The sequence below is a fragment of the Equus quagga genome, chromosome 19 (genome assembly GCF_021613505.1).
Source record: "Equus quagga isolate Etosha38 chromosome 19, UCLA_HA_Equagga_1.0, whole genome shotgun sequence".
In the NCBI taxonomy this organism is placed as follows: domain Eukaryota; kingdom Metazoa; phylum Chordata; class Mammalia; order Perissodactyla; family Equidae; genus Equus; species Equus quagga.
In genome coordinates, this window is record NC_060285.1 from 4,593,394 (window position 1) to 4,618,068 (window position 24,675).

General features: G+C 38.8%; 1 protein-coding gene across 2 annotated transcripts in view; it reads right to left on the reverse strand.

The window, feature by feature from the left end:
- ATXN10 (ataxin 10) overlaps positions 1–24,675 on the reverse strand; it is a 189,815-nt gene that overhangs the window by 115,900 nt on the left and 49,240 nt on the right. For both annotated transcript variants that reach the window (XM_046646357.1, XM_046646358.1), the window contains exons 4-6: positions 24,504–24,600; positions 21,630–21,788; positions 8,956–9,036 (exon numbers count right to left, since the gene is read on the reverse strand). In XM_046646357.1, the coding sequence (XP_046502313.1) occupies positions 8,956–9,036; positions 21,630–21,788; positions 24,504–24,600 (337 nt within the window). The remainder of the gene's footprint in view (positions 1–8,955; positions 9,037–21,629; positions 21,789–24,503; positions 24,601–24,675) is intronic.

The window sequence follows — 24,675 nt, forward strand, 5'->3', positions numbered from 1 at the left end:
AAGTAGGAATTTTTTTTCCAAAATCATTTATTTTAATTGTACATTACATTTGCTATCCCATTCTATGCCAAAAGACATACGTATTCTGAAATGTACCACGTGGTCACAGAAACTAGGATATAATGTGGACTGTCTCACTTCTTTCTACTGTGGGGGAACCACACTAAATACTTCCTTGAAAACATAACAGGATACAAGCGGTCTGACAAATGCTATTCAGTCATTGATTTATTCACTCAGGGGTGAAGGATGCAAAAGCAAGAAAGACCCAGACAAAGAGGTCAGAGACTAGCTGTCTAAAATCATTACACATCAGTGTGAAAAGTCTCGCTTCCTTTAACCCAGAAATCATCACTCGGGCTGCCTCAGGCTCACACACACACTCCTCAATTCAGAGTCAAGCTTCTATATTTTCTCAATTTCTGGCTGTCATCTGCATTCTATTTCTAATTCACTTCTGATTAAACAGTTACATACTCTGTCCTCAAGATTATAATTCCTATTTCCTAAGAAAACAGACAGCAATGTACATAAGGATTTTAGGGGAAAACTCTATAGCACAATTTATAAGTTATCCTTAAATTGATGCAGGCTACAATTTTAAAAGTCATTCTTGAAATTGTGGTTTTTATGCACAATGGAATACTACTCAGCCATAAGAAATGATAAATGCAGCCATTTGTGACAACATGGATGGATCTTGAGGGTATTATGCTAAGTGAAATAAATCAGAGGGAGAAAGTAAAATATCATTATGATCTCACTTATAAGTAGAAGATAAAAACAACGACAAACACACACACAGAAACAGAGACTGGATGGTGGTTACCAGAAGGGAAGGGGAGAAGGCAGAGCAAAAAGGGGTGATTAGGCACATGTGTGTGGTGATGGATGGTAATTAGTCTTTGGGTGGTGAACATGATGTAATCTACACTGAAATCGAAATACAAAATGATGTATACCTGAAATTTACATAATGTTATAAACCAACATTATCTCAATAAGAAAAATTTTTTTTAAAAAGTCATTCTTGCATCATCCCGAAATGGCTAAGTTTTTAATGAGAGGACTGAGTTAGGGGCAAAGAAGGAGGGGGGAAAGAGCGAGCAAGTCAGTTTTAGGAGCATTCCAGGACAGGAAATAATACTCTGTAATTCTGGAAATAAAATATCTGTAATTCAAATTCAAGGACTGACATCTCCAACAAATTTTGAATTTACATTTGAACTATTCCACGTGTAGAATAATTTGTTGAATGGCATGCTACAAAGACCAATAATTTTATTAACCTGGACAACAAGCTAACCAAGATATAGGCAAACAGTTGTTGCTGAATTAATCTCATTCACCCCTTAATAAATTACAGATATAAGAAGTTAGCATGTTGGAGGGAAAAAGGTCATCAATTTTGGCATCAGACAGAGTTCAAATACCACCCCAGCTACCTTTGTAACCCAGAGAAAATACCTTAACCTAAAAAGCCTCAGATCCCCGATGTGAAAAATGCCAAGAATAATACCTATTTCACAGGATCTTGAGAATTAAATGACAATGGCTATATGTTGCCTTTCATACATAATAATGATGCTACCTGGAGGAAAAAGTCCAGGTCATCAGAGGAGTGGCAGTAACAGTAATAGCAGCAGATGCATGGAAGCAGAAACAGCAGATCACATTTACTGAGTGATAATGACATGCCAGGCATGGGGAGCTTTATATACATTTCAATTAGTTATCACAACAATTTCATGGGGTGGCTACTATTATTTTGCCAATTTTACAGATGAAACAGTTTCAAAAGGTTAGGTAACTTATCCAAAGTAGTGAGTGGCACACTAGCCTCTGGTTTTAATTACTATGCTATAAAGATTATAAATCTGAAAAGTACGAAAGCTGTTTTCCAAGAGCAGCTAGTTTAACTTAATATTATCCAATTCACTGGGAAAGGAGACCAGCAAATTGTATAAATGCAGGCTCTCATTTCTGCTGAACCATACAATGTGAACTGATTTTGACTGCATCCAAAATTTTCTCACCAAGTAATCTGCCCAAATAAACTACCAGGATGAAGGAGCCAATTAATTGTGACAATTGAAAGAACTAGCACAAGAAAAGAGCTTCAGGGGCTGGCCCAGCGGCATAGTGGTTAAGTTTGCATGCTCCACTTCGGCAGCCTGGGGTTCGCAGGTTCAGATCCTGGGCGTGGACCTAGCACCACTCATCAAGCCACACTGTGGTAGCATCCCACATAAAATAAAGGAAGATTGGCATGAATGTTAGTTCAGCAAAGATGTTCCTCAAACAAAAAGAGAAAGATTGGCAACAGATGTTAGCTCAGGGCCAATCTTCCTCACACACACACACACACACACACAAAGAAAGAAAAGAGCTTCAGAATTTACACAGCACCTTCTCTCCTTCCCCACCCCAACTAAGAGCAGGGACTGCGGTCTCACTGTTCACCGTTATGCCCCAGGGACCACCAGTAGGTCCTTAATGAATACAGTATTTATTTTACTGACTGATCCTCAAACATTTTTTAATCTAATTGCCCCCAACCCAATTGGTTATTCTATTTCAGGTGGTTGGGGCCATAGCCCAGGCATTCCACGGGTGATTCTGATGCGTGTTACCAACTGAGAAGCAAAGTGTCTCCCCAGAGTTCTCCAGTGAAGTTCCTTATCTGAACCATAGAACAGAAAACGTTTTGAGCGACTGTCTTCTCAGTTCTCACAAGGAAAGCACATAGCTCCATTCCAGATGCACAGGAAAGAAGTTAATTCATTACATACCCCTGTTGAGAAAAACTCTAATCTTTTCAATCCTATTAATCTGCAACATACAACTCTGAACACAGAATTATCCATTATTGCCCAAAGGGAGTCATAGGGAACCCAAGAGCCTCTACCTCACTGCAGAACTCTGTGCTCTTCTGCTGAGACCCAGGTCCCCTCCTCCGCCCACCTTCCCCCCTCACCACATGGCAGCACACACACCATCAGCACTTTAACTCATCAGGCCCTTCATCCAACTGTTCAGGTCAGTCACACAAAAAGCTCAGAGCTCCCAGGTCATCCCTCAACCGCAGGACTCTCAATCCCAGAGGCCTCTGTGAGTTCAGCATGCACCGCCACCTGGCAGAGGTTCTATTTACTTCTTAGTCTTGTATCCCTCTCACCACCAGAACACAAGCTCTCTGAGGGCATGGATTTCTGTCTAGTGTATTGAGAAGGCACTCAATACATAATTGCTGAATGAACCAAAAACTTTCGTCACCAAAACAAAGCCTAACCCTGGCCTTCCCGCCAGTGTTCTCTCACTGCTCTTATTCCAGCCAAACTGGACTTCCCTATGTTCTCCAAAACACACCCAAAGATTCCTTAATCTGTGCTTGCCAGTGCTGTTCTTTCAACTAGAAAATGCCCACACTCTCTTCTTAACATGTGCTAGCAAAATCCTGCCTACCCCGCAGGCTCATCAAACGCTACCTCTTCCATCAAGTCTTTACTTACTCCAAGGCCACAAGTGATAGCTCCTTCTTCCCTCCCACCCCACGTCCCAGAAGCTCTGTATTTGTTCGTCTCCTGTGACATCTACCAAACGTGTTTTGTGTTACAGTCATTAATACCCTTATTTTACCTCTTCTTACTGGGGTTCTCTGGGGAAGTTCACAGAAAGGCTGCAGCATCCTCGAGAGGGTACTGTGTCTAACTGACCTCAGCATCCCCCTAGAGAACATAGGACTGTGCCCTGTTCAGAGCAAAGTGTCAAAAATTACTCACTGAGGGGCTGGCCCCGTGGCCGAGCGGTTAAGTTCGCGCGCTCCGCTGTAGGCGGCCCAGTGTTTCGTTGGTTCGAATCCTGGGCGCGGACATGACACTGCTCATCAAACCACGCCGAGGCAGCGTCCCACATGCCACAACTAGAAGGACCCACAACAAAGAATATACAACTATGTACCGGGGGGCTTTGGGGAGAAAAAGGAAAAAATAAAATCTTTAAAAAAAAAAAAAAAATTACTCGCTGAAATGAAGCAAAACAAAGAAATGCCGCTATAACAAACCACAGAGGGGTAAGAAGCGTTTGTTGCCTCTGCTTTTCCCCTCTGTAGAGCACTGTGCCTTTCTGCATTTAGGCCCCATTTCCTTTAATCCTAAGTGGTCAAGCGTATCAAAAAATGTGCTGGTATAACTGCTTCCATGTGTGTACATGTACAATTTAGAGGGCACAAGAAACAAAAGTATAAATCTTGAGCCAGAATATTTTCAGTTGTTATTTCTTGAAGACAAAGTTTGCTGCAACTGGAAATCTGGCTGAGGCCAATACCAGGTGAAACATGAACTACAAAGACCGATCTCCAGTAAAATCTGTCTCCTAATGAAACTGAGGGCTTAGATCATCATTCATTTCTTCATTCGTTAAACTAACATTTGTTGACTGATCATGACATCCACAACACCATGCTTGACATGACATCAATATCAGAGAAATATACCGGTCAACGGACATTCAGGAGAAATAAACAACCAGATGAAACAGAATAACGCTTTCTCTTCTTAAAGGCATTCAATTGGTATGCCCCTGCTGTTGGGTATTTCAAGTTTTTTACGTATAATACAAATGCTATCTCACCCTAATGGCCTTCAGCTGTAGGTGGCACAGTGCAGTGGTATCAGCAGTGACTCTGGAGCCAGGCTGCCTGGACTACATCCTGGCTCTGTCATCTCCTAGCTTTGTGACCTTGGGCAAGCTACTTAAGCTCTCTTTCTCAGTTTACAGATCTAGAATGTAGGGACAATAAGAGTACGGATTTCCTAGGGTTGATATGATGACTGATTTACTATTTGTAAAGTGCTTAGAACAGTGCCTGACATATAACAAAAGCTGTGCACATGTCTGTTAAAGAAAACATTTTACATGTTTTCACTGGTAACATATTCATAGTAAAAGCAACTAATTACCATAGCATAAAATGTAGAGCAGAGGTGAAGCTGGTTCTTAAGTGACATTTTTTTAGATTTAGGATGTGGTCAATTAAACGTTAAATTTCTGACTTATTACATATTTTCATTATGAAAAGAGCACAGTCTTACTTTAGAATATCATCTTAACATCTCACTGTATCTGGAAAGATTATAACTTAATATTTGGTCCCCAAGGCTAATAGTCCCTTTTCCTACCTTCCATCCTGGAAAGCCTTGCTGTGCCCCCTTGGAGTTCTGATCTGCTCTTGGCCATGCACATACGGAATGCACGGACAGAGGCATATCTCTGCTGTCCCCCAAAATATCAGGGACTGTAAAATTGTTTTTTTAACTGACGCAGTTACTCCAGAATGACAATATTACTATCACCCAAGTGACAAAATAATGCTACTAAAAAGCAGGAGCCCTGTCTTGAATACTAGTACATCAGGCAACTTTGGTGTCCTCAGCATTTAGCACACCACAGAAATTCAATGAATGTAAGTTCACTTAAAAGTTAAGGAAAGAGGCTCCACAGGAACAAGTATCTAGCAACAGTATGCTTTAGTTTAGTATTCTCCAAGCTTTTCTGATCAATAAAAAAATTTTCATTGCTTCTCCAATATATGTAATTTATAGATAACCTACAATTGTCAAACTAGATAATAAATATTAATAAAGCTTAGTTGCTTATTTTTTTTAGATAACAAGTAAATATAAGCAGATGCTCTAATATATTCCTGTCATACTCAACAGGTCATCTTGCACATCCCACTCTGCAAACTACTCCACTAGTGGAGCAACCATGACAGCTGTCATCAAATAAAGGATGGAGCCTTAAAGAAAGAGGCAGCAGCACAGCTGAGCAATCTGCTCATTACATGAACCGGAAGAGACGCAGGTGAAACGATCGGTCCTGGGGGACTCTCCCCCATATCCTCCCTTGCCCTCTCCCTTGCCCTGGCAGCTCCTTTTAGGCACATCTCGAAGGTATCAATAGCCCCGAGATTTCCATGTCACTATTTGACACCTTGTCCCCTAGAACATGAATGAAACAAGGAAGCAGAGCTAGATATGGCCATGCTAATGATTACAATTAAGAAGCAGTGGCAGTCCTCAGGTTCAGCACTGCCACTGACCAAAGACAAGTATCTTGACTCAAGAGTTCCCACAGCAACCTTCCCCAGAACCCTGCTGGGCCAGGCCATCTGCTCTCGATTGACTGAGTCATCTGCTGTCTAAAGTAGCAACTTAGATAGCATCCTGAAGACAAGTTTCACTAAGTGTTTGATATTAGTTGAGCCTTCTGTTCCAGCAGTGTTCCAGTACTGATTCTGGTGAGTGTTAAAGATAGAGAATTCACAAGATTCAGTCTTTGTCCTTGAAGAACACATATTATAGCAGAAAAGCAAGTAATTATGATAAACCTGAAGACAGGAATGCAAAGAATTTTGCTAGGAAAACCAACAGAGAGCAGGTAATATCTGATCAGGGCCTATAAAGCATGAGTATATATATTCACCAGGAGGAGAGGCGGTGGTCAGGGCACTTCAGGCAGAGAAAAGGACATATGCAAAAGCATGAAATTACAGCAAGGTCTGGAGAATTGGAGAAGTTCTGTGTGGTTATAATGTGGTGACTGGGGAGGGAATGGAGAGGAGTTGGAAATGAAGCTACGTCATAAAGGGCCTCGTACGCCATATTACAAAATTTAATTACATTCTGTAACAGGCTATACATGCCACTAAAATGGCAGGATAAGATCTATGTTGGTAGTAGAGTAGATAACAGAGGAGAAGGGAAATAAAAATTAGAACAATCAAACTTTGCGCTATTGCCCACTCATGTTCACAGCAGTATTTTATTCACATTAGCTGAAAGGTGGAAGCAACCCAACTGTCTGGCGATGGGTGACCAGACAAGCAAAATGTGATATATACAAACAACAGAATATGATTCACCCTTAAAAAGAAAATTCTGACACATACTATAACATGGATGAACCTTAAGGACATTATGCTAAGTGAAATAAACCAGTGACAAAAAGACAAATACCGTATGATTCCACTTATATGAGGTACTCAGAGTAGTCAAATTCATAGAGACAGAAAGTAGAATGGTGGTTGCCAGTGGCTGGGGTAGGGGGAAATGGGAGCTGTTTAATGGGTATAGTTTCAGTTTTGCGAGATGAAAAAATTCTGGAGATTGGTGCACAATAACGTAAATATACTTAACATTACTGAACTGTACACTTAAAAATGGTTAAAATGGTAAATTTTATATTATGTGTACTTCATCACAATTTTTTAAAAGGCTATAACCAAAGTCCAGTCAAAGATGACATAAGGGTAAACCAGAGCTGTGACAAGAGAGTGAATTCACAAGATGCTGAGACAGTATATTCAACAAAGCTTCCTGATCAACATGAACTAGCAAGTGGAGGAGGAGTTGAGGATAACTCTGAGTTGTCAACCCAGTAGATGATGATCTTACATTAATCACTATACGAGACAAACCTGTTCATGAGAAAGAAGATTCATTCATTTACTCATGCTTTCATTCAAACAACTTTTTTTTAACCTGTTATGTGCCAAGCACTGTCTGGGAAATCATAACAGAATAAAAAAGATCAAATCCTTGCCCTCACAGAGCTAACAATCTAATGGTAGCATCATACGATAGCAAGCAGGTATAGGACATGATATATGGTATAATAAATAATGTGATGAAATGAAAGCACTTCTCCTACAAGAAAAATAAAGGAGGGGGAGGAGGTGACATTTAAGCAGAAACTCGCATGAAGAGAAGCAGCAGCTACAACTTTTTGATAAATAAAAACAGAAAATGTTTAGTCTGTCATCCTCAAATGGTTAGGTAATGATCAGTTTAAAAGTAGATCATTTGATAGGAATATGGACAAAAACTTGAATATTAAAATACAATTAAACTGTGTCTTCTCCTTATATTTAGGTGTTCTTTACTGCAAAGCAATTTACTAATTTACAACACTGTTCTTCATGTTACTTAAGTCAAAAAACTACGAATAATTCTTTCTCTGAAATAGAAGCACGCATATGGTGGTGGTGGCCTCCAGGGCATTAGATTTATAAACATAGTACTTAAAATGACTTTAAAAACACAAACTTTTCCTTTTTGTTAAAGATGTTAAAGAAAAAACACTACTTAAGACTAGAAAGAAGTGCATAAGCTTAATCAGTGGAACTCAAATATATAGTAAGAATTTCAAAACCATGGCAATTATAAAAATTGTGATTACAATCAAAAGATTAACATTTTTTAAAGTTTGTGGTCATCAGATCTGTGATTTCTGAGTCAGTTTTATTTTCCTAAGGCCACATTTCCAATACGGTTAGGAAAAACACATACTACTGGAATGGAAAGAGTGCTGTGATCCTCTAACTTTACAGGTCAAGAAACTACATCCAAACAAGGTGAAAGACCTGGGGACGGTCAGATAAAGAAGCACTATCACAACAAGGCACAGAGCCAAGGTCCCTGCACTCTGAGGGCAGTGCTCCTCCTACCACAACAGCTGTGAGATCACAGAAGGCTACTGATTTTCTTTCAGTCTGAAATATCTATCGGAAAACTACAAACTGAGCAGAGTATATTCCAAATCATTATACCAGTGACGTGAACAAATGAGCACATTTCAAATATGCAGCTGTAATGGACAGTTGCGTGAAGACTATTATAAATTCAAGGGACAAGCGTAACATTTTGCTCCTAATGTTTTTTAATATGCCTTTACTGAGTAATGGCACCAACCTGGATTCTGCAACCCTATGTAAATCACTGCCTGTTGTGGCTAAGTTGTAACGTTAACCAACCAATTTAAAACCATTACTGACACAGAAACATGTATTTAGAGATTTTGTGCCAACTAAGAAACCACAGAGTTTTTCAGTCATGTACAGGATACTCTATATGGAATGCTAAATACTCAAAACCACACTGGTTTTTGGGTTACCTTTCTTGATTGCTCATTTTGGCATACATGGCTTTTACCAATTCCGGGCTTTTTAGAAAATGGTCTGTAATGATCAAGAACCTAAGAAAAAATGAGGAAAAAGTTTGGTTACTAGAAACATAGTAATACGGACATGGCCTTTACTACTTTATAGGCATATCTTATACGTAAAAGCACTACTTTCGACTGGATTTTTCATCAGCTGAAATCTTAAAATGTTTTAAGACATTGACATACTATTTTTCTATTAGGAGCTAAAAGAAAATAAAAACCTCAACATATTTTTCTCCAGTTTTACTTCTGAAAAATTTATTGAAATGATCCAAATGTATTCAACTTGGAGGAAAGGGGCCACTACAGCTTTTATCTAAGTTGAGAAAGGAAAATATGTCACTGTAGTTTAAATAGTAAAATGAAATTTAGCTACAAGTTCAGTATAAACAGAAAACATACTGATTGTTTTAGTCAGAAACTTAGTGCTAAAATTAAACAGAGAAATAGTCACGTCACACTTTTTACTTAAACATATGCCACCAACACAGTAATGAATGCTGGCTTGACTCTCGACTCTTAAAGAACTCTCAAGTTACCAAGAAAACATCCTCATTGTCAAGCAATACACTCACCTAAACTTAAGAGGTGAACTTATGGAAACCCTGAGGCAAAGATTATAAGCATATTTCTTCCACGTACCACTGTGACAACTAAAATGACTGAATAGTATTATTAATTAATTCTGAAGCATATTTACCAGAGGGCATCTGAAGACGCAGGAACTAAAGAATACACTGTTTATAACCAAAGTTATAGTAATGAGTGACTGTAAAGCATTAAATATATTTACACACAGCTCATTTAATCACTTCTTAACAAATATATAATAAAAGAGTATCTTTCAATATGATAACCAAATGAAATATATTAACTACTATAACATTGTTATTTCATATAAAAACAAATCTGAACACATATTCTATTTCTTCTGCAACCTTTAAAATAACTGATCAATACTCTGATGTAAAATATTTCTAATAATAATGGATAATATTCAAAATCCTCAAGCAATTTTGATATCAATTTAGGTAGGTCAACATGCATTTCAAGCCAGGTACACAAAATTGTCATCCTAAAGCTCATTCATAATTTAGCCATTTGGAGTTCAAAACATTTTCCCACATGAACATTCATTCAAAAAAACAATGTTCCAAGTTCTGTGCTAGGGGCTTGGTCACAAGCCCTATTTCCACACGCTAACAGTGGAGAAAGACCCATACATAGACAGCTAATTAGAGAAAAATGTCTTAAGTGCAACACACACACACACATCACCGGTTAGAGAAAGAATGATTATGTAACCAGAGGGCTTGGGGAAGAGGGGACGATAGAGGGGGCAGAAAGATCAAGGAAGCTAAAGGAGGTGCTCCATGATTCCTTAGTTGAAGGAATCAGAGGTGACAAAAAAGGACTTGGAAAAACAGCATGAAGGAAAGAAGAGCAATGTGCTCAGGGAACTAACAAGGAACAAAATACTATTAAGGTTTAAAGAAGGGTTCAGGACCAAAAGCTTACATCCTTGAGCGCTACTGGCAAATGGCCCTCAGCCGGCAGCCTTCTTCACAAGGTCTCCCTGAAGAAACCTCCCCCGACCAAGGGTGGAGCTGACTGAAGACTGTGCCTTACTTCCCGACAGTGATCATTAGTGTTCTTTTTCTTTTTCTTTTTTCTAGATCAATTTTGTTAATCTTTTTAAAGAACCAACTTTGCCTTTGTTAATTTTTTCTACTGTTTTTCTGTTTTCTATTTCATTGACCTCTGCCCTCATCTTTTATGATTTTCTTCTTTCTACTTACTCAGGATTTACTATTCTCTTCTCTTTCTATTTTCATAAAGTAGAACCTTAAGTCACTGATTTCAGACCCTTCTTCTTTTCTGATATCAACATTTAAATCCGTAAGTGTCCTTCCAGGCCCTTCTTTTGCTTCAGCCCTCAAAGTTTGTACTTTCATTATCCTTCAGTTCAAAACAATTTTCTAATTTGCCTTGTCATTTCTTCTTTGACAAATCAATTATTTAGATGTGATAATTTCCAAAAATTTGGAATTTTTCTAGGTACCTTGCTATGGTTTTCTAGTTTAAGCCCATTGTGATCAGAGAACACACTCTGTATGTTTTCAATCCTTTTCAGATAGTTATTGAGACTCTTTCCTAGCCTGGACTATGGTCCATTTGGTGAACATAAGACACGTAGTTGAAAGCGGAGTGGATCTTGCCAGTGTTGAGGTAATGTTCTGTAAGCATCACTCAGGGAAGGTGGTCTCTAGCTCAGTACTACTGAGATCACCTGCACCTCCGCTGATGTCTGTCTACCTCTTCTCTCAATGGCTGCAAAGCAAGTGTTAAAATCTCCAAATATCACTTCCAATTCCCAGCATTACCAACTAACAATTTACCCGCCTACCTTAAATAATTATAAAAGCAGACAAAACATATGGAACAACAGTATTCATACAATGGACAACAGACCCAAGTCAATCAGATTGTGGAAATAAAATGCACTTCTGAGAATTTCTTCTTAAACAAACAAAATATCCTAATGATAAATGTGATCTGAACAATTTGTTTATAAAACCCTTCAGGCCTACTTAGCAGCTTGAGACACACTGAGGAAAGGAGGGCAGTTCCACACGTCGGAATGTGTGCTGAAGACGGGGAACTGGAACTGAACAGGTTTTCCACATGCAGGGGCATTGAGAGTGCAGACGGGGCAAGGACGAAGAAGGAAGACAGCTCACAGCCACTACAGTGCATGTCGCCATGACCACCAGCATTATTTGGAGCAAAAATGAAAGCAGATTCATATTTTGACCTTTATACCAAGATGAATTCCAAGCAGGTCAAATGCTTAAAGATCAAAATTGAAATGATACAATACTGGAAGAAAGACTCAGTAGAAGGGTCTTTATAGCTATTACCCAGAAATAAAAAAAAAGACTGACAATTTTATGTAGTGAAAAATCAAAGATTTTTACATGAAGAAAAGTGCCACAAGCAAAGTTAAAAGATAAAAAAGTGAGAAAAAAAATCTGCATTTTATTTCATATAAAGGGCTAATATCCCTAATTTAGAAAATATTCCTACATATAGATAAGGAAAAGACTGACATCCTAATAGAAAAATGGGTAAAAAAAATGAGAATGCACATAAAATAAAAATAGGCTCTTCAACCTATAAAAAGATGCTCAACCTCATAACAAAAAAATAAAATAAAATAAAACTACACAATGATAGCATCTTAAACCTCAGCAGGATTGGCAAATCCAAAATTTTGATGGCATACTGTTAGCAACAATGTAGGAAACCAGGTACTCTCAAAATCTGTCAGAGGGAATGTATCTTAGTACAACATCTATGCACGACAATTTGGAAGTGTTCGTCAAAATTAGAAAATTTATAAAAATTACACCCTGTTTGACTTAATAATTGGACTTATGAATTTCCCTATAATCATACTTTCCAACATGCATATGTGACATGTACAAACAAGGTTATTCACTGCAGCAATTTGTAGTTACGAAAAGATGGAAACAACCTAAATGTTCACCAATAAGAGAATGATTAAATTATGGTATATTTATACAATGGAAGATTAAAGAATTAGGGAGTTCTTTACATACGAATATGGAAAGATCTCAAAAATGTACTATCTAGTGAAAAAAGCAAGAGGCCCAAAAGTGTGCTAAGAAGAAAGAAAGAATGGCTTATCTGCTTAGGGGATGGGGTCAAATGGGATGTGCCACTCTTCCTCTACTCTGTATGTGGGTCACCGCCACGGCATGGCCACTGATGAGTGGTGTAGGTCTATGCCTGGGAACCTAACCTGGGCCACCAAAGTGGAGCACACCAAACTCAACCACTAGGCCACAGGGTCGGCCCCAAGTTTATCTTAACAGTAGCTATTTCTGGGCAGGCAAAGTTCAGTCACTTCTCCAAAATAACTTAAGAAATCTCTACATCTCTTCTCAAATAGATAAAGAGAAACCAAAACAAAAAATGACTTAATTTCATCTCTCTATCATGGCAACTCAATGACACAGTAATTCAGGTTATCTAAAAATCTAGGTAGAATTATGATAACTAAAATATGGTCTTCACCACTTCCTTGCAAAGAGTAACTGTACACACAAATCATGTCACAGACTAAATAAACATTGTCAAATTGGCCTCTTCTCTCTTTGCAATCCTAATACCATCCCCTCTCCCTATCCAAGCCATCCTTCAACTTTTAGTTTATGTCCGGCATTCTCTGGAAGACCTCCCTCACCCCCAGACCAGGTGAACTTCCTGCCACATGCCTCCATGGCACCCTGAGCTTCCTCTTCTGAAACTTTCATGTTGGTTGCATAGAGGTCATCTCTACTTAGATGCACAGTGGGCATCTTAAATTTCATATGGCCAGAACAGAACCCTTGATCTCCCCTAACCCACCCCCAAACTGTTCCGCTCACCTCACTCAAACAAGCTAGAAACCTCGCTCCTCTCCTTGCCTTCCTTTCCCCACACCACCCGACAAAACGAATCCATCAAGAAGCCTCAAAGGCTCTCCCTGCATGGAATATTCAATCTATTCATTTCTCTTCATCCCCACTGCTGCCACCCTCATCTAAGCCACTGTCACCTCTTACCTGGATGACTACAACTGCCTCCTAATGGGTGTCCCAGCCTCCAATCTTCCCTGTCCTCCCACAGCTCAACTTTTGTCCAGCAGCCAGAGAGATCTTTTAGAACATAAACCAGGTCGTTGCACACACTGCTTAAAACTCTCCAATCGCCTCCTATGGCACAGAGAGTGAAATCAATCACCTTTTCCTGGCTTACAAAGCCCTATGTAACGGGCCTCACTGACCTCCTGGACTGCTCGTCCCTTCACCCATTCTGCTGGACTCCCTGGACTCCCTAGTGCTGCTACAGAGGCCTCTGCCGCGGGCTCTCTGCCCTCCGTGCATTCACTGCTTGGACTGTTCTTCCCAGCCTGTCTCCACATTTACCCACAGATCTTCAAATGGTTGGCGATCTAGTTCTCTGCTCAAATGTCACCAACTCAGAAAAGGTTTCCTTGATCTCCAAATGTTAAAGAAGGACCTAGTCACTCTTCATCACCTCACCTCACTAGAGCATGTAATCATGACCTGATGTTTTTTCACTGTCTGTCCTCTCCATCAATCATATTTAAATTACTACTAATGAAAAGCTAATACTTTATAGTGTTTATGATGAGCCAAGAACCACTCCAAGGGACAGCTTAGCACACAAAACATTGCTGTAAATTTTTCTTCAAAGAATTTATCTAACATTTGTCATATATTGGGGGTCTTTTGTTCATTATCTGTCTCTCTCATTAAAATGTAGTGTCTTAAATTTTGGATCTCCAGTGCCATGCACAGTACCTGACACACTTAAAAAACTCAATCAATAATTACTGAATTTATTTATTTGTTTGAAGTTAGCATCTTTAATCTTTTCTGAGTTTCCTAAAAGCCTGTATAGAGTAGAAGCAGTTTCTAAACCACAGGTTCTCCAAGATAAAAGCAAACCAGAGCCTCATGGAAAGGGCAATTATTCCCTGCCTGGAGACCACAGCCCCTTCTCCTATGACATGGTGGACAGCACTCTCAGCAGTGTCCTCATGGCAGGCCCACATTAAGACCAAGCAAAGCTGCTTCAGCACCGTTCCTCAGTGTAAGCCAGGCCCCAAACCAGGGAGGACGGAGGGGCAGCTCTCCAATTGGTAGGAAAAACTCTGCTAGTATGCACGGAGGCACAGATGAACTGTCCATTTTTCAGGTAAACCTACTAAGCATTCCTTTGCACTTTTGAGTTATTCAGATAAGCACTGAGTGGAATGATGTCACACTCATACTCACTGGGTAACCAGTCAAATGCAAAACCATATGCTTTAAAAGTCAAGAGAACTGATTACTGCCTCATTCACTTTAATTAAATAAATTAAAAAGGCAAGGTACTCAAAGGGCAAGATGACATCTTCCCACGACGCTGCAGAAGAGAGTGGAAGCAGTGCTGCCATGCAAGGCTCAGAGACAGACATCAAGAGAGGCGGCTCTGCCACCCAACCACCCGCTCTAGTGAGTGAGACCATGTCCATAAGTTTTTATGGACATGAAATACGAAAATCTGGAAACTTCTAATCTAAATCAATTCCTTCATTTTAAAAATAAGGAAAGAGAGGCCCATCGAAGTTTTTTAGTGTCTTGGTGAGGTCCCTTGGTTATCTAAAGCCAAAATAAGCACTCAGTTTCCTGACTTCTGTGGTTGCTCCTAGAATGTTCCCCTGTATCAAGCTTGCCATTTGCTCAAGCAGCCTCTCTGGAAAGGAGTTCTGGTGAACTTAAAAACCTGAAGTCTCATTCTTCATGTTGCTTTCAGTTCAAAATGATTAAGGGTAAACTCATTCATTCTTTCTTTCATTCAACAAAGAATAAACACCTACCAGTGAGTAAAGATAGTGACATTTTTACTTTAACTTTAGAACTATTCAGAGGATCAGAACAATTGTCACTCACATTCAACTTACAAATACAGGCAGGAAAAAGTGTTCTGTGTGGACACCCATACAAACGGGAATTATTTGCTACACCACCTTATGGCATAACATTTAATATATAATACTAAGTGCAAATAATATTATACACATAAAGCAATGATGACAGAATGCCAATGGGAGATAGATGTTTTCCTTGCAACTCGAAAATGGTAATTTAAATGGTTATCAATTATGTGTAAGTTTTTATGTGAGTAACATTAAGACAGGAAACCATCAGTCTGTTGATTCAGTGGCGAAGCTTCTACCAGAAAACAAATGAGTTACTATCTCTGAAAAAACATTATAGTAGCTAGGATTTCCTGAACATTGCATTTGTAAGGCACATTTACTGGGCTGCCAGATTTAGATGAATTCAAATGCCAAAATTCAACCCTTGGATTCATCTAGGGTTATCCAAGAGCATGAAAACATCTTTCACACCTACAAACAAAAGGAACAAACATTTTTAGAAGGACATTATCCGAATAATTCAAACTGAGTAGTGCCAAAGCCTTTCTCGCCTACTCTTTCCTGTGTTTCTTGTGTACCTAAATAAAAAGACTCAAAGTTATTGAAACCTTACATTTGTCCCTTTCCAAGAAAAGATACTAAACCCATGAATCCTAACACCATGTAGTTTTGCACTCTGCATCAGCTATCCCATAATGTTGGGGGGGTGTGAGGGCAAAAGCAGGTGTTCTTTAATTTTCAGGCATGGGTTCATATTTAACAGTGAGAAGTAACTTTTTTTGGGGAGGAAGATTAGCCCTGAGCTAACATCCGCCACGAATCCTCCTCTTTTTGCTGAGGAAGACTGGCCCTGAGCTAACATCTGTGCCCATCCTCCTCCACTTTATAAGGGGGACGCCTGCCACAGCATGGCTTGACAAGCAGTGCATATGTCCACGCCCGGGATCCAAAGTGGCAAACTCTGGGCCACTGAGGCGGAGCACACAAACTTAACCACTGCACCACTGGGCTGGCCCCCTACAGGGAAAAGTTAACAATTTTGTTGGAAGCCTCTGGATATTTTGTGATCCCATTTTTATTTACCAAATGCAGAGTTCCTCTCACACAACTCAAAGTATTCAGTGTCTGTACTGGAGAAGACATCAGTTAACTACTAATACTACTTTCTATCCTTTTTCCTGTCTAATTCCATTTAGGGTTTTTGATAACTTTAACTTGAGCTATTCTGAAGCAGATTTTATATTCCGCTCTTTATGACATTCTGCCCTTTATTCTATGCTGCTAAAAATTGCAGATGGTTAAAATATAGATCCAAGATACTTAACAAATGAAAGAGAGTTCAGCCACAGAAAATTTCTCTAAATAAGGTGACTCTCACGATTCATCCGCCATGTTCATGAAATACTTGCACACTGAGGGAGGTTTTCTAGGTCAAGCACAATATCACAATACTTTCACGTACCTACTTCTGTTTGTGTACAAATGGCAACTCAAATACAAATAAATGTTCAGAAAAATAAATCATTTAAAAATTAGGTATGGAGGCCGGTCCTGTGGCTGAGTGGTTAAGTTCGTGTGCTCCGCTTCAGTGGCCCAGGGTTTCGCTGGTTCGAATCCTGGGCATGGACATAACACTGCTCATCAAGCCACGCTGAGGCGGCGTCCCACATACCACAGCTAGAAGGACCCACAACTAAAAATACATAACTAGGTACCGGGGGTCTTTGAGGAGAAAAGGGAAAAATAAAATCTTTTAAAAAAAAAAACAAAACTAGGTATGATTTTAACAGAACAATAAAGTTTACACTGAAAGAAGTCAAAACTGAGAAAGCTCACACCTTACTTTTGAAATGCAAGTGAGATTACTGGCAGCTTGAGGCTCCACCCAGAGACAATCTGTGCCCTAAACACACTGACCACTATGTGGAAACACACATAAAAAGCAGTTTTAAGGAAAACAGGAGAAGAGGTCTATTAAAAGAAAAACAGCAAAAATTTCTGATGAATTTCATTATAATGAAAAGGTCAATTCCTTAAGAAGGCATAGCAATTACAAACATATATATGTACCTAACAATAGAGTAGGAGAAAGAAGGAAGTAAAAGCTGACAGAACTGAAGAGAGAAACAGAAAATAATCCACTTTCAATAATGAAGAGAACAACTAGACAGAAGATCATCAAGGAATTAAGAGACTTGAACAACACCAGACACCAAGTGGACCTAGAGGCACCTACAGAACATTCCACCAAAGCCAGAATACACAGTGTTCCCAAGTGTACACAGAACATTCTCCATGACAGACCAGATGTTAGGCCATAAAACAAGCCTCAATATATTTAAAAAGAGTGAAATTATATTATAAAGTGTGTTCTCTGACCACAATGGAATGAAATTAGAAATCAATAACAAAAGGAAATTTAGGAAATACAGAAATATGTGGAAATTAAATAACAAACTCCTAAATAATCAACGGGTCAAAGAAAAAAAGTCATCAGAAAAATTAGAGCATAATTTGATACAAATGAAAATTAAAACACAACATACCAAAATTTATGAGATACAACTAAAGCAGTTCTTACAAGGAAATTTATAGATATAAATGTCTGTGTAACAAAGGAGGATTTCATCATATCAATAATCTAACCTCTATCTTAAGAAACTAGAAAAGGAGCAAACTAAACCCAAAGCAAGCAGAAGGAAGGGTTATAGCAGAAACAAATGAAACAGAGAACAGAAAATCAATAAAGAAAAATCAATGAAACCAAAAGTTGCTTCTCTGAAAAGATCAAAAAACCTGACAAATCTTAAGCAACAATGACCAAAAATTAGAGAGAAAACTAAAATTACTAAAACTGGGAATGAAGAGTGAACATTCCCACCAACCTCACATAAATAAAAAGGATTCTAAGGAAATACTATGAACAACTGTGGGCCAACACATTAGACTGCCGAGGCCAAATGGGCAAAGTCCTAGAAAGGGACAAACTACCAAAACTGACCCAAGACGAAGCAAACAATCTGGAGAGATCTATAGCAAGTAGAGATTGAATTAGTAATTAACAGATTTCCCACAATGAAAAGCCCAAGACCAGATGGCTTTACTGGTGAATTCTACCAAAGAGTTAAAGAAAAATTAACACCAATTCTTCACAAACTCTTTCTAAAAATAACAAAAACAGAAGAGAACACTTCCTAACTCCTTCTGTGAGGCCACTATTAACCTGATACCAAAACCAGACAAAGACATCACAAGAAAAAAAAAAACTACAGACCAATATACATTATCAATAAAGACACAAAAATACATGACAAAATATGAGCAAACCAAATCCAGCAACGTATAAAAAGGATTATATACCATAGGCAAGTGGGATTTATCCCAGGAATGAAAGGTTGGTTTAAAAAAAAAATTTTAATCACTGCAATACACTATAGTAATCAAATAAAGGACAAAAACCTCAATAGATGCAGAAAAAGCATTTGATAAAAACCTTCAACAAACTAGGAGTAAGTAGAAGGAAAGTTCCTCCTCCTGACTAAGGGCATCTACAAAAACCCCACAGCTATTATCATACTCAACGGTGAGAGACTGAAAGCTTTCCCCCTAAGATGAAGAATAAGACACATATCTGCTCTCCCCACTTCTACTCAACACTGTACTGGAATTTCTAGTCAGAGCAATTAGCTAAGAAAAAGAAATAAAAGGCAACTCAATTGGAAAGAGAAAAGTAAAACTATATCTAATTGGCAGATGACATGATCCTGTATATAGAAAATCCTAAAAATCACAAAAACCCTATTAGAACTAATAAATGAGTTCAGCAAGGTTGCAGGATATAAAATCAATGTACAAAAATCAATTATATTTCTATATACTAGCAATTAACAATCCATAAATGACATTAAGAAAACAATTCCATTTGTAATAGCATCAAAAAGAATAAATTACTTAGAATAAGTTTAACTAAAGACATGAAAGATTTATACACTAAAAAACTACACATCATCACTGAAGAAATTAAAGGCCTAAACAAATGGAAAGGTATCTCCTATTCATGGATTGGAAAACTTCATCTAGCAATATTCCCCAAATTGAACTACGGATTCACACGATCCCTATCAAATTCCAGCTACTTGTCTGAAGAAACTGAAACTGGATCTTAATTAGATCCTAAAATCACAACTGATCCTAAAATGGGTATGTTAGCACAAGGGATTCAGAACAGCCCAAAAAAATCTTGAAAAAGAGGAACAAAGCTGGAAGACAAAGTTCTCAATTTCAGAACTTATACAAAGCTACAGTAATCCAGACAGTGAGGTACTGGTGTAACAGAGAAAACAGACCGAACAAAAAACAAACTGGGGCCGGCCCCGTGGTTAAGTTCACGCGCTCTGCTTCGGTGGCCCAGGGTTTCACTGGTTCGGATCCTGAACACGGACATGGCACTGCTCATCAAGCCACACTGAGGCAGCATCCCACATGCCACAACAACTAAAAGGACCCACAACTAAAATATATAACTAGGTACTGGGGGGATTTGGGGAGAAAAAGCAGAAAAAAAAAAAAAGAAGATTGGCAACAGTTGTTAGCTCAGGTTCCAATCTTTAAAAAAACAAACAAACTGAACAAGCCTCAGGGACCTGTGGGACAATAGTGCAAGACTGCCTTTCCTATCATCAGAGTATAGGGGAACTGCTCCACCACAGTGCCCTGGTGACCTCGTACATATCCATAGCGGCCACACAGGCAAAAGCCTGATACCTGTTACCCTCTCGGAACACGGAAGATGGGAGGCCTGAGGCTTCTGAGGCCGTCTCCTCCTTGCCCCATGGGAGGCTGTCATGAGACGGGTCTGATGAGGTATTGTCCGGCAGGGCATGAAGCTTGCTGCCCTGCCCCTTCAGAATATGAAACCACTTCAAGCAGTCAGGAAGCGGCCCCTCAGCAACGAGGTATCTCACAATTCTCATTCCAGTCATCCAACCCCTTTGTGGCATGTGGGACAAGGATCACAAGGATCATGGCTTATTCTTTTCCTGTCCACATAAGCAACAAGCTGTCTAAATCTACAAGTGGACCTTTGTGTCTTTACTGGTCAGTCAGCCTCAGCCTTGGCCTCACAGTGCCCTGACACGGAGGCCCAGGAGGAGAAGAGAAAGAATGTGAGGCTGAAAAAGTATTCAAACAAATAATGGCTGAAAACTTCCCAAATTTGACGACATAAACCTATACAGATTCAAGAAGTTGAAGGAATCCAAATAAGATAAACCCAAAGAAATCCATACCAAGATATCATAAACTTCTGAAAAGACAAAGAGAAATCTTAAAAAGCAACTACAGAGAAATGATGTATTATACATGGGGGGAAACATTTGAATGACAGTGAATTTTTCTTCTGAACAGATGCCCACAAGACACATTATCAACCTCTAATATTTAATGAACCATCTATTGCAGCCAAAATGGTCTCATCTGTATACAAGCATACCTGATTTTATGCACTTCGCTTTATTATGTTTCACAGATGCTGTGTTTTCTACAAGACCCTCCCACCAGCAAAAAGATTACAACTTGCTGAAGGCTCAGATGATGGTTAGCATTTTTTAGCAATAAAGCATTTTTTAATTAAAGTACGCACATTATTTTTTAACACATTGTGCTATTATACACTTAATAGACTACAGTATGGTGTAAACATAACTTTTATATGCACTGGAAAACAAAACATTCATGTGACTTTACTGCAATATTCACTTTACTGCAGTGGTCTGGAACCAAACCCGCAAAATCTCCAAGGTATGTCTGTACTCCAAAAGCGCCTACACACATTCACAATGTGTTGCTTCATGCACTAGGAATGCCCTCCTTGTCCTCACCACCTTAAAGAATTCTCCTTATCCTTCAAGTTCCAACTCAAACCTCACTCCACCTCTTTCATAAGGCCTCCAGGTTCTGCCAAGAAACTTTTCTTATTTTGCCAACATACGTTAATTTTTAACTTACTGATCAATTATTATAATTCAAACTTTGACTTAAAACCACTATAAGGAAAGAGATCTGTCAGGATGTTCTTAAGCAATCAAATTTCTAAGAAGATACTTACGGCCATTCTGATTCAGGGTGCTTCTGGTGGGCTTCTATGACATCAATTGCAATATTGAGGTTTTCTTCCAATTCTTTCATTCTTTCAGAATTAAGGGATGTGAACAAAATCATCGATGAGTAGGCAACAATTTTTTTGTCTGGATGATTTAAGCAAGACCTTCCAAATAAAGAAATGGGTGTTAGCCCAATTTAGCAACATGATAAAATATAACATATAAATAATAATCCCATTAACAAATTCAGTACACACAAATTTTTATGGATTTAATGAAGAATTACAACACTCTGAAACAAGTACATTATTTACTGTAAAAATAGCAAAATATAGTCACAACACAAAGTACCCAATATTAAAGTTGCAGTTGACTTATGACTCAGAAGCAAAAAGCAAATAACAGCTGATTAAAGAAAAAGATAAAATGATTACATTTATAAAGCATTAAAATGTTCATTCTTGTTAGAAAGAAAAATTAAAAGGCAAAAACTGATACCTCAATGACTAAAGAAATTTTTTTTTTTTTTGAGGAAGAAGATTAGCCCTGAGCTAACTGCTGCCAATCCTCCTCCTTTTTTTTTTTGCTGAGGAAGGCTGACCCTGAGCTAACATCCATGCCCATCTTCCTCTACTTTCATATGTGGGACACCTACCACAGCATGGCTTGCCAAGCAGTGCCATGTCCACACCTGGGAACCGAACCGGCGAACCCTGGGCCACCAAAGCGGAACATACGCACTTAACTGCTAGCGCCACCGGGCCGGCCCAAGAAATTCTTTAATAGTTACAAGGGATAGAATGTTTAAGGCAAAGATGGTATATCAGCAAGAAACAGAATCTGAAGTCAAGAGCCTCAATATAAGTCCTGGTTCATGTATCTATCAGCTATGCGATCTTAGGAATGTCACTAATTTATTGACTGTCAATTATATTATGGGTTGTGCACTAAGGCAGGATTTTTTTTTTCATTCAGACTTCATAATACTCTTCTGGAGGAGGTATTATCCTTATATTACACATAAACAATGTGTTGACTTTACTTGCTCAAGGGCACAAAGCTAGTACTTGCCAAAGCTGGAATTCAAATTTGCTTATATTTGTCTCACAAACACATACAGAAGGAAGTCACATAAGCTCTTTCACTTTGTTTTCTGATATAGAAATGGAACACAGTAACAAGACCTCAGCCTCTCTCACAGGGCTTCTGTGAGGATGAGATAACAGATGTAAACTGCTAGGACTTCTCTGACCGCCTACACCTGTTCAAGAGCCTCTCCTCTGTGTCCTGTAACACCTGGATTTACCCGAGTTATGTTAGTTCTTACAACGCAGTGTGCTTGTCTATTCCCTTCTTTCACGGACCACAGCATGGGCATTTTGGGAGTAATGAATATATCTAAATTACTCGTATCCCATTTATCCAGCTCACAACCTGGCAAATAGTAGGTGTTCAAAATGTTTTAAAGAAATGAATTCTCAAAACTGAGTAACTTCTACTTCTGTAGATTGAACTCCACAGTTTTTCCCTTCCACCTAAGCTCAATTATTATTATATTATATAGATTTTATGCTTTCACCTCTGATTATTTGCAGGAATTTAAGAGCCAGTTATAGACTCAGGGAACTAGAGAGAATATTAGAATTTATCTGATCCTACCACTATACATTATAGATGAGCCCAGAAAATCTATACAACCAGGATGGCCGCACAGAATTTAGGCAGCTGGTATTTTGAAAGCCTACACTAGGGGCTAGCCCGGTGGCACAGTGGTTAGGTTCTCACGCTCTGCTTTGGCAGCCCAGGGTTCACAGGTTCAGATCCCAGGCACGCACTTAGACCGCATGCTGTAGTGGTGTCCCACATAAAAAAACGGAGGAAGATTCGCACAGATGTTAACTCAGGGCCAATCTTCCTCACCAAAAAATTTCAAAAATTTAAAAATAAAAAAAACAAAAAGCCTACACTCATAGGCTTTGGAATTCAGAAAGCAGCACAGGGTTTATATTCCAGCTATGCCATTTACTCAACAAGCGACAGTTCCCTCATCTGTCCAAATGGGGACAGTACCACTTGCCCCACAGGGCTATTGTACAGGACAGGAATAACTTACAGAAAATACCCAGCTCAGGGAATTCAAACAATAGCTGCTGCTCTGCTGCTTATATTGCTGCCACCACCAAAAACACCCCATTCACTGGCAACAGATTAGAAGCCAGGCCTCTTGCTCCCAGGCAGTGCCTTTCCTATGACCCATCCTGCCTCCATTACCTGCTCACCTTTTATCTCAACGCTCAATTCCTTAGGATCTAACAGAGCTGGACAGAACAAAGTGTAAATCACCAGGAAAAGTACCATGAACCAATTTAGATAAACGGATTGGCTATCTATATGTACAGTTCTCCATATCTACCAAAACATGTAACATTGTGCTGAGCATGTACAAGGTGCTCAATAAATAAATGAATGATTACTTCATTGACCATACTTCAATGTTTTATGCTTTTTTCTTATAAATTACAGTGTCTTTATGTCTTTATTTAAATATTTCTTACTTTAACCAAAACTTTCATTTTCTTAAAGTAAAACATATAATAAAATGCTTAAATCTTAAGTGCACAGCCCAATAAATTATCAGATATGTATATACTTATGTAACTATCCCCCCGATCAAGATATAGAACACTTCTAGGAATCCCAGGAGACTGCCTGGTGCCCTCTCCCACTCGGCACTGAACTCGCCACCACTCACCAACACAACCGTTATCCCGAATTCTATTACTAAAGGTTAGTTTTTCCTGTTTAAGAACTTTACGTAAATGGAATGATATAACCACAACCTTTTCAGAAGTTAGAAAATCTTGTATCAATACACTTACAGAAAGAGTTCTGGGAAAGCATGTACCCAAACAATAGACTGGGAATCTTCGTTCCGTGAGGCAACGTTGCCTAAAAACTGGAGACCACAACGAAAAGCTAAGGATTCATAAAAGGAAAAAAGATATACTGAATAAATACATCTTAATAAGAAATATTCCACATGTTATTAAA